This window comes from Schistocerca gregaria, chromosome 10 (assembly GCF_023897955.1).
Source record: "Schistocerca gregaria isolate iqSchGreg1 chromosome 10, iqSchGreg1.2, whole genome shotgun sequence".
Classification (NCBI taxonomy): Eukaryota; Metazoa; Arthropoda; class Insecta; order Orthoptera; family Acrididae; genus Schistocerca; species Schistocerca gregaria.
In genome coordinates, this window is record NC_064929.1 from 125,444,647 (window position 1) to 125,462,483 (window position 17,837).

Consider the following 17,837-nt stretch of genomic DNA (forward strand, 5'->3'; position numbering starts at 1 on the left):
CCATTTTGTCAACTGTGCGACAATCTAGAGAAGGAAGCACAGTGCAGTCTTCCTCTGTGAAACAGCTTTGGAAGAAGACATTTAGTATTTCGGCCTTTAGTTTGTCATCCTCTGTTTAAGTACCATTTTGGTCACAAAGTGTCTGGACATTTTGTTTTGATCCACCTACCGCTTTGACATAGGACCAAAATTTCTTAGGATTTTCTGCCAAGTCAGTACATAGAACTTTACTTTCGAATTCATTGAAAGCCTCTCGCATAGCCCTCCTCACACTACATTTCGCTTCGCGTAATTTTTGTTTGTCTGCAAGGCTTTGGCTATGTTTATGTTTGCTGTGAAGTTCCCTTTGATTCCGCAGCAGTTTCCTAACTCGGTTGTTGTACCACGGTGGCTCTTTCCCATCTCTTACGATCTTGCTTGGCACATTCTCATCTAACGCATATTGTACCATGGTTTTGAACTTTGTCCACTGATCGTCAACACTATCTGCACTTGAGACAAAACTTTTGTGTTGAGCCATTAGGTACTCTGTAATCTGCTTTTTGTCACTTTTGTTAAACAGAAAAATCTTCCTACCTTTTTTAATATTTCTATTCACGGCTGAAATCATCGATGCAGTAACCGCTTTATGATCGCTGATTCCCTGTTCTGCATTAACTGATTCAAATAGTTCGGGTCTGTTTGTCACCAGAAGGTCTAATATGTTATCGCCACGAGTCGGTTTTCTGTTTAACTGCTCAAGGTAGTTTTCAGATAAAGCACTTAAAAATATTTCACTGGATTCTTTGTCCCTGCCACCCGTTATGAACGTTTGAGTCATCCAGTCTATATCCGGCAAATTAAAATCTCCACCCAGAACTATAACATGGTGGGGAAATCTACTCGAAATATTTTCCAAATTATTCTTCAGGTGCTGAGCCACAACAGCTGCTGAGCCCGGGGGCCTATAGAGACATCCAATTACCATGTCTGAGCCTGCTTTAACCGTGACCTTCACCCAAATCATTTCACAATTCGAACCTCCGTCAATTTCCTTCGATACTATTGCACTTCTTATCGCTGTAAACACGCCTCCCCCTTCACTGTCCAGCCTATCTCTGCAGTATACATTCCAATCAGAGTTTAGGATTTCATTACTGTTTACGTCTGGTTTCAGCCAACATTCTGTTCCTAGTACTATATGGGCGTTGTGACCGTTTATTAATGAGAGCAGTTCTGGGACCTTTCTATAGACGCTCCTGCAGTTTACTATTAGCACATTAATATTGTTATTCCTTGTTGCATTTTGCCTACTCCTGCCTCCGCGTCTCAGGAGGCGTCTTGTCGGGCCTAGGGAGGGAATTCTCTAACCTAAAAAAAACCCATGTGCACTCCACACGTACTCCGCTACCCTCGTAGCCGCTTCCGGCGTGTAGTGCACGCCTGACCTATTCAGGGGGACCCTACATTTCTCCATCCGATAGCGGAGGTCGAGAAATTTGCACCCCAGCTCTCCGCAGAATCGTCTGAGCCTCTGGTTTAAGCCTTCCACTCGGCTCCAAACCAGAGGACCGCGATCGGTTCTGGGAACGATACTACAAATAGTTAGCTCTGATTCCACCCCACGAGCGAGGCTTTCCGCCTTCACCAACTCCGCCAACCGCCTGTACGAACTCAGGATGACCTCTGAAGCCAGACGGCAGGAGTCATTGGTGCCGACATGAGCAACAATTTGCAGTCGGGTGCACCCAGTGCTCTCTATCGCCGCCGGTAGGGCCTCCTCCACATGTCGGATGAGACGCCCCGGCAAGCAGACAGAGTGAACACTGGCCTTCTTCCCCGACCTTTGTCTCTGTCAACAAAACTTTCAAGTCCAGCAACACTTGGTACTCCTGTACCACCACGAACAATGGGTACGGTAAACTATCCGTTACCATGACCAAAGGAATCGTTTATATCTAAACTAAAATTAAATCTGCAACTGACGAAAACAGCAGGACCATCCAGCAAAGCTTGTGCAGCGACAGACTTAACTGGAATACGATTCTTCTTGTCTCCAGCTGTTGTAGCAAATTCGATGTTTTCGATGGTCTTTTAGATTGTTTGTTTAGAACGGCGTAGCTGTTGTAGCAAATTCGATGTTTTCGATGGTCTTGTAGACTGTTTGTTTAGAACGGTGCCCGCGTACGCTGTGCGCCAGCCAGGCGCGCTGCCAAGATTACGTAAGTTGGTCGGCGAGTGACTAGTGCCCGCGTACGGGATAATGCTCCGCCAGCAGGCAGTAATATTCTAAGTCCAAATCAAGGTCACGTGTGTTCGGACAGCTATATAAGCGAGCGAGCGCCGCGTAGCGGCTCAGTCGCGCTGCTGCTGCTACACAGGTAACTGCATTGAACGCTGCCAAGATGCCGTACAGAAGATATCGCCGGCGTTCTAAACAAACAGTCTACAAGACCATTGAAAACATCGAATTTGCTACAACAGCTGGAGACAAGAAGAATCGTATTCCAGTTAAGTCTGTCGCTGCACAAGCTTTGCTGGATGGTCCTGCTGTTTTCGTCAGTTGCAGACTTAATTTTAGTTTAGATATAAACGATTCCTTTGGTCATGGTAACGGATGGTTTACCGTAGCCATTGTTCATGGTGGTACAGGAGTACCAAGTGTTGCTGGACTTGAAAGTTTTGTTGACAGAGACATTATAGCTTTTCGCACTTACCATATTTCTGAATTGGCTAATAAGGATTTTGGTAAATCAGCTATCCAGACCATCACACAAGAATTCCAGACTGCATAAGGGTTCACTGCAAGTACTATGACAGTTAGGCAGGAGGACATAAAACTTGGATTTCATGATTGAGTGGCTGCTCATAAGCCACACATCATGCCAGTAAATGCCAAACAAAGCCTCGCTTGGTGTAAGGAGCATAAACATTGGATGACTGAACAGTGGAAATACGTTGTGTGGAGTGATGAATCATGGTGCACAATGTGGCGATCCGGTGGCAGGGTGTGGGTATGCCGAATTCCCGGTGAACGTCATCTGCCATTGTGTATAGTGCCAACAGTAAAATTCAGAGGCGGTGGTGTTATGGTGTGGTCATGTTTTTCATAGAGGGGGCTTGTAACCCTTGTTGTTTTTCATGACACTATCACAGCACAGGCCTACACCGATGTTTTAAGCAGCTTCTTGCTTCCCACTGTTGAAGAGCAATTCGGGCATGGCGATTGCATCTTTCAACACGATCGAACACCTGTTCATAATGCACGGCCTGTGGTGGAGTGGTTACACGACAATAACATCCCTGTAATGGACTGGCCTGCACAGAGTCCTGACCTGAATCCTATAGAACACTTTTGGGATGTTTTGGAATGCTGACTTCATATCAGGCCTCACCAACTGACATCAATACCTCTCTTCAGTGCAGCACTCTGTGAAGAATGGGCTGCCATTCCCCAAGAAACTTTCCAGCACCTAATAGAATGTACCGTATTTACTCAAATCTAAGCCACACTCGAATCTAAGCCACACCTAAAAAATGAGACTCGTAATCTAGGAAAAAAAATGTTCCTGGATCTAAGCTGCACCTGAAATATGAGGCTTGAAATTCAAGGGGCGAGAAAAGTTTTAGGCTGCACCTCCAAATCGAAACAAAGTTGGTCCATTGTAATATGGGACACAATTTAGGTCGAATGAGTGACGATACAGCTACAGTAGTTTGGTTAGAGTCATAAGCTTAGCAGTTAAGCTTTACCAGGTAGCCATTGCTATGCGTCAGGTGCTCCGTCCGTATTTATACGGGTACCCTACCTTTTTCACGTGCTTCGTCTGGTTTGAATTGATTGCTTATTTTTCTTTGATCTGATAAGTAGCGTTCTCTTTGTTATGTGTGTTTACGTCACTCTATGTTGAAAATGGATTACTGTACTGTGTCATGCATTGTTTGTCGCATTCTGATAATGAGTGTTTATTGCCGCTCGTGGCATGGCTTGCTTTTGGGTGCCCTACAGTGAGAAGAATCATCTCATTAGCGAAACAACGACAAGAGACTGCTATTTGTTGTTACTTACACTGCTGCTTTCTTTGATAATGATCAACAAGAACCAAATAATAGACTGCGTATGATAGAAGATGTTCTGAACAAGAGTTTAGCGAAAAATTTTCTCTGTTTGAAAATCTTTGCAGACACCCCTTTAGTGCATTACATTCTGCACAGAAATTAGAGTCTTCTTAGAGTTAAAAATCTAGTCAATTGCTGTGCTTTATTTCTGACTGTATCACTATTAGGCACAAGAATAATACGAATATAAACATGACGTGATACGTATATTCTTCCGCGTTTGCTGTTCTCTCACTCTAGTTTCGTAGTTTATCAGGCAGACAGGATTTAAAAGAGATAGCATCAAACACAAAAGAATACATGGCAAAATGTTTATATTCGTATTATTCTTATGGTGAAGAGAATACTGCATGTGATTCACAATTCATAAAAGTTCCTATTAGCAACCATCTCTTCTCACAGGTAGGAAAAAATTCAGAACGTAGAGGTGGCCATATTGACAAACATCCCAAACAGTCTTGCCAGTTGGATTTTCGTAGTACATAGGAATGCTGCTACATTCGAAGATGAACAATATGGAATTTGTATCTACTTCATTGGATATTGTATGAAAATGCAGTGGTCGAAACTCGGGGCGGAGAAAAAAAGCTCGTCTTCCACTTTTTTTTAATTTATTTACTGACACAGAGGTTTTGGCGCCAGTATTTATCTTTGTGCCTGCAAAGCATGCCTGTGTAGTGCTACATATATTCGATGACAGCACCTACCAACATTTTTCAGAACTTCCGCTTACTTTTCACTCGATTCTAAGCCGCAGGTGGTTTTTTGGATTAAAAAACTGGAAAAAAAGTGCGGCTTAGATTCGCGCAAATACGGTATGCCTGCGAGAGTGGACGCTGTCATCAAGCCTAAGGGTAGGCCAATGCCATACTGAATTCCAGCATAACTGATGGAGGGCGCCACAAAGTTGAAAGTCATTTTCAGCCAGGTGTCCAGATACTTTTGATCGCATAGTGTACCTGCAGGAGGCAAAAATTCTAGATAGGCACAAATAAAAGTAGGAAATTAGGTTTCAGATCTATTAGTTCTTTCCTCAGCGAAGAAAGGAGATATTCACCATGACCTGAAAGGAGGCAAATAGGTCATCCAGAGTGTTTGCTTTTAAGAGGGCGTATGCGTGTGTAGGAGCATGTGATTGTAAAATAACTGCGGCCCTGGCACTGAGACATTTTTAAATTCCTTTTCAGATTCCAAACATTACTGCATTTAAAATTGTGGACTAATTGTATGGAAACTGAGAAGATGCTTTATAGAGCTTTTAAAAATAATAATTTGTTCCTCAGCCAGCTTTTGATGCGTTATAGGTGCCTTTTCAGATTGTAGCTGCTTACAGGTACTGTATATTTTGTACTCAGTGCTTCTCAAGTTATGCAACATTTACAGTTTATGGGATGACAGGGATCTGTCATGATCCCAGTTGCACCTGGTACAAAGTATAAAGTGCCTATAAACTGCCAAACCTGGTGATGAAACTGCATTAGCTCAAAACTTAGCTAATAGAAGAATAAAAGCTTTAGAGAAGCATGCTCAAGCTACTGGTTGAAGCTTTTGTGCAAACTGTCGATTGCTCAGTGTTGTCTGGGGTAGGGCTTGTGGCTGTGGTGGACCACCCATGAAGTGCTAAGGTTTCAAAAGGTAGCCACAGACACTGTATACATTACTAGACAGCTGAGACACTCACCTGGTTCCAGCAGCAGGCTGGCTATCTAAGGGCCTGCAGGGGCACAAAAATTTTATTTTCAGTATTTTATATAATTAATGGTCAAACTGGAATTTTTAAAGAATTTACTCATTGAAAGGTATAACATTACGTTAAAGGTTTTACACAATCTGGAATATGCCTTTGATAAAGTTAACAGAGAAAACCTGTGGAGCATAATGAAGAAAAGACATTACACATTTCATTTAATAAACACTTTAAGAATTCTATATGAAGCCACAATACTAACATTAGATACAAATGGAGTCCTGACAGCATGTTTCAGCATTAACAGGGCAATCATACAGAAAAGGCTGTGGCATTTGACCCACACTTTCCATACATATGTATACAGACAATTTACTGTGTGAATCGAACATTGGTTTCATGCAGGTATTAGAATAGACACAGAGACTACTATGAATTGTGTTTTATATAGAGTGTTCAGAAATGCCTGTTAAAAACATCTAGTATTTGTAAAGGGGATGAGTATGTAACATTTTGAATAGGAACATACCTTTTCTCTTCTATGTTTTCAATTCAAATGTTTAACTCGTTCACTTCTGCTTGAGGAGCTGAAGTAAGCATGACACAGTACAATTATTTGGTAATAGTTTGAAAGCAGACATAACAAAACATCAGTTTATCACTCAAGTACATTTGTTTGTATCAAGACTTCAACATAACACATTTCCATTATCCAGAAACAAAAAAGAACCCAGCACACTGTACGTACAGAATAGTACTGATGCACTACAGCTCAATGTGGTGACTGTCTATGTTGTTACAGACGTTGTATCTGCTGAACGTGTTTTGGTACACATTCTCCGTCCCACCAGGGCTACCCTATTGTATATTAGGACTATCAACTTTGGGACTTTTCTCTTTCCCTCAGCTGATGTGGACGCTTTACACACCTGAATTGAAATGGTCACTGAATAGAAATAGTAAATTTCTGGACACGGGTTCCTATTCAAAATATTATGTACTCACTCAGATCTACAAGTCCTAGAACTTTGTAACGGAATTTCCAAACATCATGCGTAGACAATGTAACAGTTTTAACAGTTAAAGAGAATGATCCACGAAAAGGAATTCACCTTCTGAATCGCATACGACTACATCTGTAAAGAAAACTGGAACAATGGTTTTGATAGGACAGAACCCGGATATGAACAAAAAAGTGGTGTACAATACAGCAGTAGTACAGGTCAGGCATTGTAACTATCTGCAGTGTGATATCACATGACAGTATGACAAAAGTGCAATGGAGAAAGTAGCAAAATTTTGAAACACATGTGGAACAATAAACAGGTACTTTACAAACATTATAAAAAAAATAACACAAGCGAACTTTTATAACAATAACATCCGTTTGCAGACTACAGAATGAATCGTGCATCTTTTACATTGCCAAAAAGTAAGATGTGAGCAGCAGAAATGAGATTTCTTAGGGTCGTGAAGGGCCATACCAGAGACAGATTAAAAAACAGCAACATTAGGAATGAACTAAAGACATTTAATGTAAGAAATTTGCTGATGACAAAAGAAAATGGGAGTTAACATTCCAACAGCATAAACAATGAGCAAGACCTAACAAAGTCAGAATTATAATGTAGTATAGAATGAGATTTTCACTCTGCAGCGAAGTGTGTGCTGATATGAAACTTTGTGGCAGATTAAAACTGTGTGCCGGACTGAGACTTTAACTCGGGACCTATGCCTTTCGCGGGCAAGTGCTCTACCGACTGAGCTACCCAAGCATGACTCACGCCCCATCCTCACAGCTTTACTTCCGCCAGTACCTCGTCTCCTACCTTCCAAACTTTACAGAAGCTCTCCTGCGAACCTTGCAGAACTTCAGGAGTGCTAGTTCTGCAAGATTCGCAGGAGAGCTTATGTAAAGTTTGGAAGGTAGGAGACGAGGTACTGGTGGAAGTAAAGCTGTGAGGACGAGGCATGAGTCGTGCTTGGGTAGCTCAGTTAGTAGAGCATTTGCCCCACGAAAGGCAAAGGTCCCGAGTTCGAGTCTCGGTCCGGCACACAGTTTTAACCTGCCAGGAAGTTTTATAATGTAGTAGGCTGAAGAAGTCTGGGATACCCGAGGAACAAACAAGCACCATAACAGGTAGAGGCCTAATATTTGAAATGCAAAAGACGTAGTCTCAGACACTTCTGTACAGTTTTTACTTAGGTCATTCGGTTGACTTACCCGTTCCCCGTCGACACAGTTGTGACACGAAACTGCTCTTGTGGAAGGGATGCCACCTGCTCCCGTGCCGGAGACGTCAACTCCTGTGCGGAGGGCAGCTGTCGCAGTTTCTCCACTGAGGCGGCTTCACCCACAGCGGGGAGCTGCCGTTCCGGCACCCGCCTTCCGCTGGTCAGCTGACCGAGGTTACCTTTGAGGATGCACTCGTAAACGTCACACAGTCCGAGAGCGTCTGCGGAATGGGGTGCCACAGCCGGAGGTGCGGGCGGTGTCTCGGCCCGTACTGGTCCGGGAGGTGGTTCCGGCATGTCTGAGCATGGCGTGTCGTGCAGCAGCAGGCGAAGCATCGGCTGGTTCGGCCGTGGCGAGCAGGCGGGCAGCGGTGGCAGTGGGGGTGCCGTGTGGACAGGCTTCGGCCTCAGCTCACGATTTCTGCAAAAGACACACGGCATCACCTGATTAGCAAAATTGTTGCTCTCTATGCACCATACTGTGACCTCTCCATCATTTTTCCTTGCAATGTATAGTACACTGGTGAACAGAATTAAAGCAACAAACAGAATGTTTGCAAAGTTGCCTTTATTTTCACACAAAAAAGTATAACAAGGTGATACTACAGTAAAAACAATGTAAACAATACAAAATGTAAACAATTGTGACATGCTTAATGGTAGACAAAAATGTTATTCATTTTTTTCAATTTAATGCACACACATTCTGACAGCTGGTTAATGTGCTCAGCATGGAGTGTGACCACCTCTGACAGCAATATGGGCTTCACAACAATGGGGCTCGGTGTGAATGATGTCATCAATATCACGCTGAGGCAGTAACGTCCATTCCTGCTGCACAGTTGCTCGCAGTCTCGGAGAGGGTTGGTGGATGCTGATGTGATGCAACCCATCTCCAAAGAGCATCCCAAAAATTCTTACGGGATTCAAATTGGAAGAGCGAGTTGTCCATGCCATATATGCAGTGTCTTCTGTTTCCAAGGAAACAAACCATATGTGCTCTATGAGTTTGAACATTATTGTCCATCAATACAAGGTCTGAGCTCACAGCATGTTGCAAAAACTGCACTTGAGGTCCCGAGATCTCCTCACGGTACCTGACAGCAGTTAAACCTTGCTGATTCACTTGTACAATTTCATGAAGAGGTGTTCGAGTGGTCAACATAATCCCTGCCCACATCATTATGGATCCTCCTCGATAACAGTCTATTTTACAACATTTGGGTCATGAAATTGTGTTCTACATTTCTTCCAGATACAAATTCATCAAAAATCACTCTCCAGAACATCTGTGAAAATCATTCAAGTAGCACGTCGGTCACTCCACGATCCCTTCTGTGAAGATGTCTCTGACAATAAAGGCCTTCTGCACACTGTTTGCCTCGGTACAGCACATCCAGTGAATGCTGCAGGTTCAGGTGCCAGTTGCGGTGCAGCACTAAGTCCATATTGTCGTGTCCTTACAGCCAAATAACAGTCCTCTCTTTCTGATGTTACATGTGGTCGGCTCTGCCCTGGCCTTTGGGATACAGTTTTGGTTTCTGTAAACTGTCGCCACAGCTGAGAAACAACAGAATGTTCCACATTAGCCATCAGACCACATCAGTTTGCAACTGTCCTGGTTTCATTTTTCCTATTGCCCTTTACCACAGAGTGTCTGGAAGGTGTCTTCTCTGTGCCATACCGCACCATCTCTAAGTGTGTACATGTGGATGTGGAACGACCCAGCAAACACTACCCGTTCAAAAGGTGCTCTGACGTCATCATTGGTGTGGTTGTCTATTGACCAGAATGCCATCTTCCATACAAAACACAATGGTAGGGACATCTGTTGACAGTTCGTATGATTGTATCTTCAATCACACATGGGATAGGGAAATAATGGTATGTTGCTAATTTTGGACGGAAGTGTATTAAGGCCGATAACAGTATTAAGGTTCTGCCATCATGCAGTAGATCGTGCAAATGTCACCTGGAATTCTTCTCCATTACAGTCACCTTATGACAATTTCTCAATGTTGTGCACTTGCAACTCAAAGCTATTGGTTACTTCCCATAGTTCTTCTCCGACAGAATCAGTGTGAAGACAGAGAAAGAGTCCTAAATATGTTTGGCAGCTACAAAATTATATCTCAACATTCCCTCAAGAGACTGTCATATTTTAAATTGTCTCAAATAATCTTACAACATACTGTAGTCGTGAATCATTATGTCGATACATATCTAAATATATCTGATATGTCTAGTGACTCAAGTTAGTAATGAAATGAAACAATCATTTTTCAGTCCTGTTTTGTTTTTACAGTTATTAATGGTTATTCTTCTCTGCGATGTCCAAACCTCCTCCAAGTAGTGACTGCGCAGCTCAATTAAAACATCTGCACCACAGATAAGTCTGCTCGGTGCTGTCATGCCTCACAGAAATTTCGTATGCGTCCTGTTTCGTGGATTTTAATTACAATTTGTAACAACCATGAACATTGGGTTTCTCCACCTATTACTACACTACTTATACTTTTTTCTAACATTGAGGTACGGGTGGAATGTATATCTCCGGACAAGCTACAAGTTACACCTCACCTTCCACTACCCCTCCAATTGGTTTGCAGATTTTTGTCATCTTCGCAGATTTTTGTCATCCTCATCAGTCACAAATTTTGTGAAGGCTGACTAAATTGGTTGTTGTTCTTAAAACATCATTGAAGAGGCATGTAACTTACTGTAAGATAGAAGCATACTTAAGTATATAAAGACCGCAGTAGAGGGGCGCAGTGGCCAGGATGGAAAATGTGGCAACTACACATTTTTTGTCCAGGTGCCACTGCCTGCTAAGAAGTGGTCAAAGCAGTTCTAATATACACCACTAATTCTGTCAGTGAGCTTTGCAGAGGAAGCTTGTTCCATTATTTTTTAGTACAAACTTTTCCAATTTTCAGTTGTCTGATATAAAGTAAGTCATTTATCTTCAATAAGGATAGAAGCTGAAGTAATGAATTAAAAGCTGTGCCAAGGCTGGGACATGAACCTGGATCTCCTGCTTACTAGGCAGATGTGCTACCTGCTACACTACTGTGGGATTGTGGCTAACACAACTGCACAGACTAGCGTAATCCAATCCCCCCCCCCCCCAACACAAACTTCAATTCATACCTCAGCCCTGCTTGATTTTCCTCTTCTTAAATCATCAGTATTGCCGAGGCTCTCCAATATTGGAATATCACCACAGCTTTGTAAGTAATGGGAAAATCGTGCCTGGAGCTCAGGTGTAGGTGGTCTATTGAGCTGATGAAATTATTTCAGCTTCTATTTTTATTTAAAATAAGGTTGAGTTCAGTAAGTCTCCAGGAAAATGTAATTCTGTAAGATCAATAGATCACCTACACATGAGGTACAGGCATGACTTTCTCATTACGTACAAAGCTGGGGTGCTATTCCAATATCGGAGAGTCTCAGCAATATTGGTGATATAAGAAGGGAAAAATGAAGATGGGTTGAGGTGTGCATTGAAGTTTGTGTCATGGAGGGCATTGGAGTAGGGTAGTCGATGCTGCCGTGTTAGCCACTATATCAGCACATCTGTCTAGTAAGCCGAAGACCTGAGTTCAAGTCCCAGTCTTGGCACAAATTTTAATTCATTATTTCGGCTTCTATCCTTATCAGAGATAAAGTTGTCTCCAAGAAAATTTAATTCCTTAAGTCATTTGTACTATTCTTGTTATCTTGTATATATGTAGAGTTATACTACATACAATATTGTCCATCTGCTTAGCTGAGTGGTAACTTGCTTGCCTTCCCTGCAGTGGGCCCAGGTTCGACTCCCGGTCAGGTTGGAGATTTTCTCTGCCCATGGACTGAGTGTTGTATTGTCCTCATCATCATCTCATCGTCACTGACATGCAAGTGACTCAATGTGGCGTCATATGAAATAAGACTTGCAACACTGAACTTCACCGGATGGGGCCTCCCAGCCAACAATGCCATCGATCATTTCATTTCATTTCACATACAATATTAATGTTAAAACAATGTCTTTTGGCCTACACGAATAGTTCCTCAATGTTTCTTTCAGTTCGTTAATTTCACCTGTGAACCACTGATCCTGACACGGCATGCAATGGAAAAGTAGGCACATTACTAATCGAGATAAGTGGCCAAGGTGTCTAACCAGATAAGAGATAGTTTATGCCCAATACGGGTTGACAATATTATGAAAAGAACAGATGCTACTTACCACACAGAGGAGTTGTCAAGTCACAGACAGACACAGAGAAAGGGCTACTAGACATTTAAGCTAACTGCCAAAAGGCCTTCTTTGGAAATAGTAAGTCCACACACATTCACACAAGCACAAGTTTGACACCTGGGGCTCCTATCTCCGGGCACACAGTCATGCCGTAATGGCTGTAAACAGTGGCAATGCGTGTGTGTGAGAGTTATGCTTGTGTGTGTGTGTGTGTGTGTGTGTGTGTGTGTGTGTGTGTGTGTGTGTGTGTGTGTGGGCTTTTTGTTTCCAAAAAGGCCTTTTGGCCGTTTCTGTTCATTGTACCTTGTGGGGTCTTGTCCACTTGTCTCGTATAAGCTGCCTAAAGGATGCTATGTTACCAGAAGTTTTTATAATTATTAAGAAGATTGACAATACTTAGGCTTTACAACGAGTGTCGCAAGCAATGGGTGACATGTAAATAGTAATGTTCTTCACCACAGACAATGTCCAAACCAGCAATTGATACTGATCTATAATAATGGTTCTGTGAGTGCCAGTCTACAACTGTGCTATTATTGTCCCAATAATGAGTGGCCAAGGCTGGCAGGAGCGGCACTTATATTCTCCTCTTGTAGAGGCTGCTCCTGTCGTGGTGCAGTCCTAATCAGCGCACCATTGGCCGAATCATTTCACCACCTTCTCTTCTCTTGCATTCATTATCTTCATTCTGGCACTTGTGGTTACACCAGAACATACCTGTCTGTGACTTGACATCTCCTCTGTCTGGTGAGTAGCAATATGTCCTTTTCATAATATTACTGTTACTGCATCGTGGACAGTCAATGTTTGATAACAAATTGTCTTCTAAATGCCTTTATATACAAATTATATACAAAACTATCATCCATCATTCTGTCCCTTTGCAAGAATTTGGGATAAGTAATTTAAATTATTTAAAACCATATCTGTTCTGTTACATTTGACCTAACACAAAAATCTTCTCCAGCCAAATGGTATTGTTTCAAATACGAGGCATCAAGCTGCCCAGCAAATATTTCCAAAACTAACAACAACTGGGTGATGCTGTTGCCATGGCACTGGGCACATCAACTCCTTAGGTGGGATTAAGTGGTCATTGTGTAAGACTTCATAAAAATTCATGTAGTTCCTACATATATTTTGTTTATCAGTTACAAATATTTGGTGTGCTATCTTACGACACACAAATTTAAATGTGTAAGCGACCAGGTTCTTTCAGTAACCCCGGTTTGGTGAAAATTCCATTTTCCTTAGAGTGGTCGCTTTATCACAAAACATGAGCATATAATGTGAACCAGAAACAAAGCAGCTGTTAACTCCTCGGTTTCTGAGATGAAGAAAACAAACAGAAGTGGGTTGTTTGTGAAGCACTTTACACAAAATGATGGTTCATTTTCTTTTATTACACTGTCTGTGTTGCAACAGTTTGTTTAGAGGACCATAAAACAGTTAAATCCAAGTGGTACACAAGAATTTTGTTGTCAAACAACAAAATTTAGAAAAAAAAAAAAAAACGACATTGCACTGTTCTTCATCTTGACACTGACACAACATCTGATGAGAAGTATCTAGGCACCCCTGCGGAGGACAGAAGTGATCACTAGGTGTCACAAGAGAAAGACACACCAGTGCAAGAGGAGGTGCGCGGAGTATTAGAGAGAGGCAGTAACAGAAGAACGGGTCGTTCACTTCAGATGTGGACTAGTCATTGGATGTCACTAAAGTGTGCGTCATTTATGATGACAGCCGAGTTTAGTTTCGATCTATGCATCTGACATCACAAAACAGTCAGCCAATGAACAGAGAATGGCGTTGCCAGAGCTGAGCACGGACAGGTCTCTTCAGTTTTAGATATGTTCAGTCATAAATAAAGTAATTGAACAAAAGCAATGTCTTGATAGCAGACTTTCTTTTATAGAAAGTTTGGAAAAAACATTCTTTATACCAATTGCTTCATATTCTATTAATTTAACCAAACAAGCAATAAGCCTCCTAATTCAGGCGATAGCAAGGAAAGGTGTTTGTATCATTCTCACTAACTGCTTTTTCGCAATAAAGAACAGCGGAAATTCTTTATTTCCTATTGTACTTCGATGAAATGTGAGTAATTCATAATCATACCAACCGTGTTTGTCAGTATTTTGCGTGATATTTTAAAGCCCTCCGGGAGTAACATTGAATGATGAGCTGTGATAGTGTAATGATTAAAGTGTATGGCTGCTAAGCGAAATGTTCTGAGTTCAAACCGTGAATGGTGTTAAATATTTTCTTTATTTTAAAAACAATATCAAAGTGTCTTACTTCATGGATTTTATTCATTTGATCGTAATTTTTTGAAATTTCTAGTGGCAACTAAAATCGACCATACGCTATGGACTTTTACCTCTGCAAACTCTTCAAAATTTCGTGAAATGGTTTACTACATCTAATGCTGCACAATAACTGCGTTGAACATCGAAACAAAATTAAGTCATTTATGGGGGGAAAGGTATCAGTCAAGAAGATGTGTAAAAATCAATTTTTTGGGCCAAATAGTTTTTGTGAAATTGAATGATAAAGTGTGTCAAAGCAGTCGAAACACCATGTGTCTGCACAGGCGAGCAGTGCAATGATGACAAAATCGCGCACATCGCGGAATGTGGGGAGCACGTCTCTGTAGCAGCGAAAGGGTTTAGGCAGCCGTGGTGGCTTTACTTCATAAACTGCACGCTCCCCCCCCCCTAAACGTAAGTTTGCGAACTATACTATGGCGCTGCTTCTCTTGGTGCGTACAACTGGCAATGCAGCAATCTCCCGCATCTGGGCGGGCATGCGCGAACCGCCAAGATAAAAGAATTGAACAATAGACGACGTTTGCTGGCTAAGTCAGCCCTGGACAATGATCACTAAGCAAGTGATTGAGAGCTGCTCATGTATTTCCCAAATAGGCTCTCGTCCATTCTCGTCTAATCATTGACATCGCCCGGTCACTGGCCGATTCTACTCGGCCGGCAGTTGGTGATATCTTCACCACCGGTGCCACCCATAGCGCTGGTGGAACTTGTGCAAACGGTGAGTCTCTAAGGCATTGGCAACAGCTCGGATCTTTGTGCCTGTGGTGCTTTTACCCTGGCTATGTCTTGTTTGGATGACACAGCAATATCGACCCTTCCAAAGGTGTCCAAGTTGACTGTCACAGATGTGATTATGAAATGGAAATGCGTTAATTCCAAAGTGCTACATGCAGCTCAGCTAACACATTGATTGTGCATAGGGAGTTAAAAAAGAATGGGGTAGAGCAGTCGGGCACCACCTCCATATTTCTGTAGCCTGTGCTAAGTGACAGACACTCGAAATGGTGTAAAGAGCAATGCCACTGGACAGTGGATTACTGGAAATGAATGATTTGGAGTCACAAATCGCACTACACAATGAGGTAATCTGATGGAAGGGTCTGGGTTTGGCAAATGCCTGTATAACGTTACGTGCCTCTGTATGCAGTGCCAGCAGCGAGGTGGTGTTACAGTATACAGGTGTTTTTCATGCTTAGGATGTTATACCCTTATTGCCCTCAACAAGAAAAAACAACAACAACAACAACAACAACAACAACAACACTGTATGCAGATGGATACGAAAACATTTTAGAGTGTCATGTATTGCATACAGTACAGGAAGAATTCGGAAACGACTATCAGTTGCACCGGCCTTTCACAATGCAGGCAACAGTTGCTGGACAGTAACATTCCCAAAAGGACTGGCCTGTCCACAGTTCCAACCTGACTTCAATCTACCCTCAACTTGGTGAAAATACCAATTCAAAGCAGCTAGTAGTTACAGAGCATCGTCACAAATTGCACTAAATTTTTTTTTTTTCCGAATATTATTTGGGGCAATTAGTTCAGGAGAAGAAGAATGGGTAGCTTTGAAGAATGAAATAGTGAAGGCAGCAGAGGATCAAGTAGGTAAAAAGACGAGGGCTAGTAGAAATCCTTGGGTAACAGAAGAGATACTGAATTTAATTGATGAAAGGAGAAAATACAAAACTGCAATAAATGAAGCAGGCAAAAAGGAATACAAACGTCTCAAAAATACGATCAACAGGAAGTGCAAAATGGCTAAGCAGGTATGGCTAGAGGACAAATGTAAGGATGTAGAGGCTTATCTCACGAGGGGTAAGATAGATACTGCCTACGGGAAAATTATAGAGACCTTTGGAGAAAAGAGAACCACTTGCATGAATATCAAGAGCTCAGATGGAAACCCAGTTCTAAGCAAACAAGGGAAAGCAGAAAGGTGGAAGGAGTATATAGAGGGTCTATACAGGGGCGATGTTCTTGAGGACAATATTATGGAAATGGAAGAGGATGTAGATGAAGATGAAATGAGAGATATGATACTGCGTGAAGAGTTTGACAGGGCACTTAATGACCTGAGTCGAAACAAGGCCCTGGGAGTAGACAACATTTCATTAGCACTACTGACAGCTTTGGGAGAGCCAGCCCTGACAAAATTCTACCATCTGGTGAACAAGATATGAGACAGGCGAAATAAAAACTTTTGAGGTTCGCCGATGACATTGTAATTCTGTCAGAGACAGCAAACGACCTGGAAGAGCAGCTGAATGGAATGGACTGTGTCTTGAAAGGAGGATATAAGATGAACATCAACAAAAGCAAAACGAGGCTAATGGAATGTAGTCGAATTAAGTCGGGTGATGCTGAGGGAATTAGATTAGGAAATGAGACACATAAAGTAGTAAAGGAGGATATAAAATGTAGACTGGCAATGGCAAGGAAAGCATTTCTGAAGAAGAAAAATTTGTTAACATCGAGTATAGATTTAAATGTCAGGAAGTCGTTTCTGAAAGTATTTGTATGGAGTGTAGCCATGTATGGAAGTGAAACATGTACGATAAATAGTTTAGACAAGAAGAGAATAGAAGCTTTTGAAATGTGGTGCTACAGAAGACTGATGAAGATTAGATGGGTAGATCTCATAACTAATGAGGAGGTATTGAATAGAATTGGGGAGAAGAGGAGTTTGTGGCACAACTTGACCAGAAGAAGGGATCAGTTGGTAGGACATGTTCTGAGGCATCAAGGGATCACCGGTTTAGTACTGGAGAGTAAAAATCATAGAGGGAGACAAAGAGATGAATACCCTAAACAGATTCAGAAGGATGTAGGTTGCAGTAGGTACTGGGAGATGAAGAAGCTTGCACAGGATTGAGTAGCATGGAGAGCTGCATCAAACCAGTCTCAGGACTGAAGACCACAACAACAACAACAACAACAACAACAACAACAACAGTTCAGGAGTCCACTCAAAGTGTAAATGGCTGTGAAAACACACTCCACCTCTTAGGCAACAAATAATCCAGAGAAAATAGGGAGCAGTTGTCTGCAGAGTATGGATGTAGATGTAGGGACCCAAAAGTAATGGGATGGGTGGAGATAGTGAGTGAGGGAACCCATCGTTCGACCAGGTGTCCATTACGGCCACGCCACCTGAGTCAGTGTGTGAAGTTGTGTTGCTGTGAGTGCACCAGTTTGCCCATGAGAGTTTTTTTAGTAAAACAACTTTTTCCATTCC

General features: G+C 42.1%; 1 protein-coding gene across 3 annotated transcripts in view; it reads right to left on the bottom strand.

Annotated features, from left to right (window-relative positions):
* LOC126293532 (zinc finger X-linked protein ZXDB-like) overlaps positions 1-17,837 on the bottom strand; it is a 119,853-nt gene that overhangs the window by 15,093 nt on the left and 86,923 nt on the right. For 2 of the 3 annotated variants that reach the window (XM_049986800.1, XM_049986801.1), the window contains exon 14: positions 8,010-8,441. In XM_049986800.1, the coding sequence (XP_049842757.1) occupies positions 8,010-8,441 (432 nt within the window). Of the gene's footprint in view, positions 1-5,779; positions 5,813-8,009; positions 8,442-17,837 lie in introns of all 3 variants that reach the window. The other variant, XM_049986799.1, reaches the window with a different exon arrangement.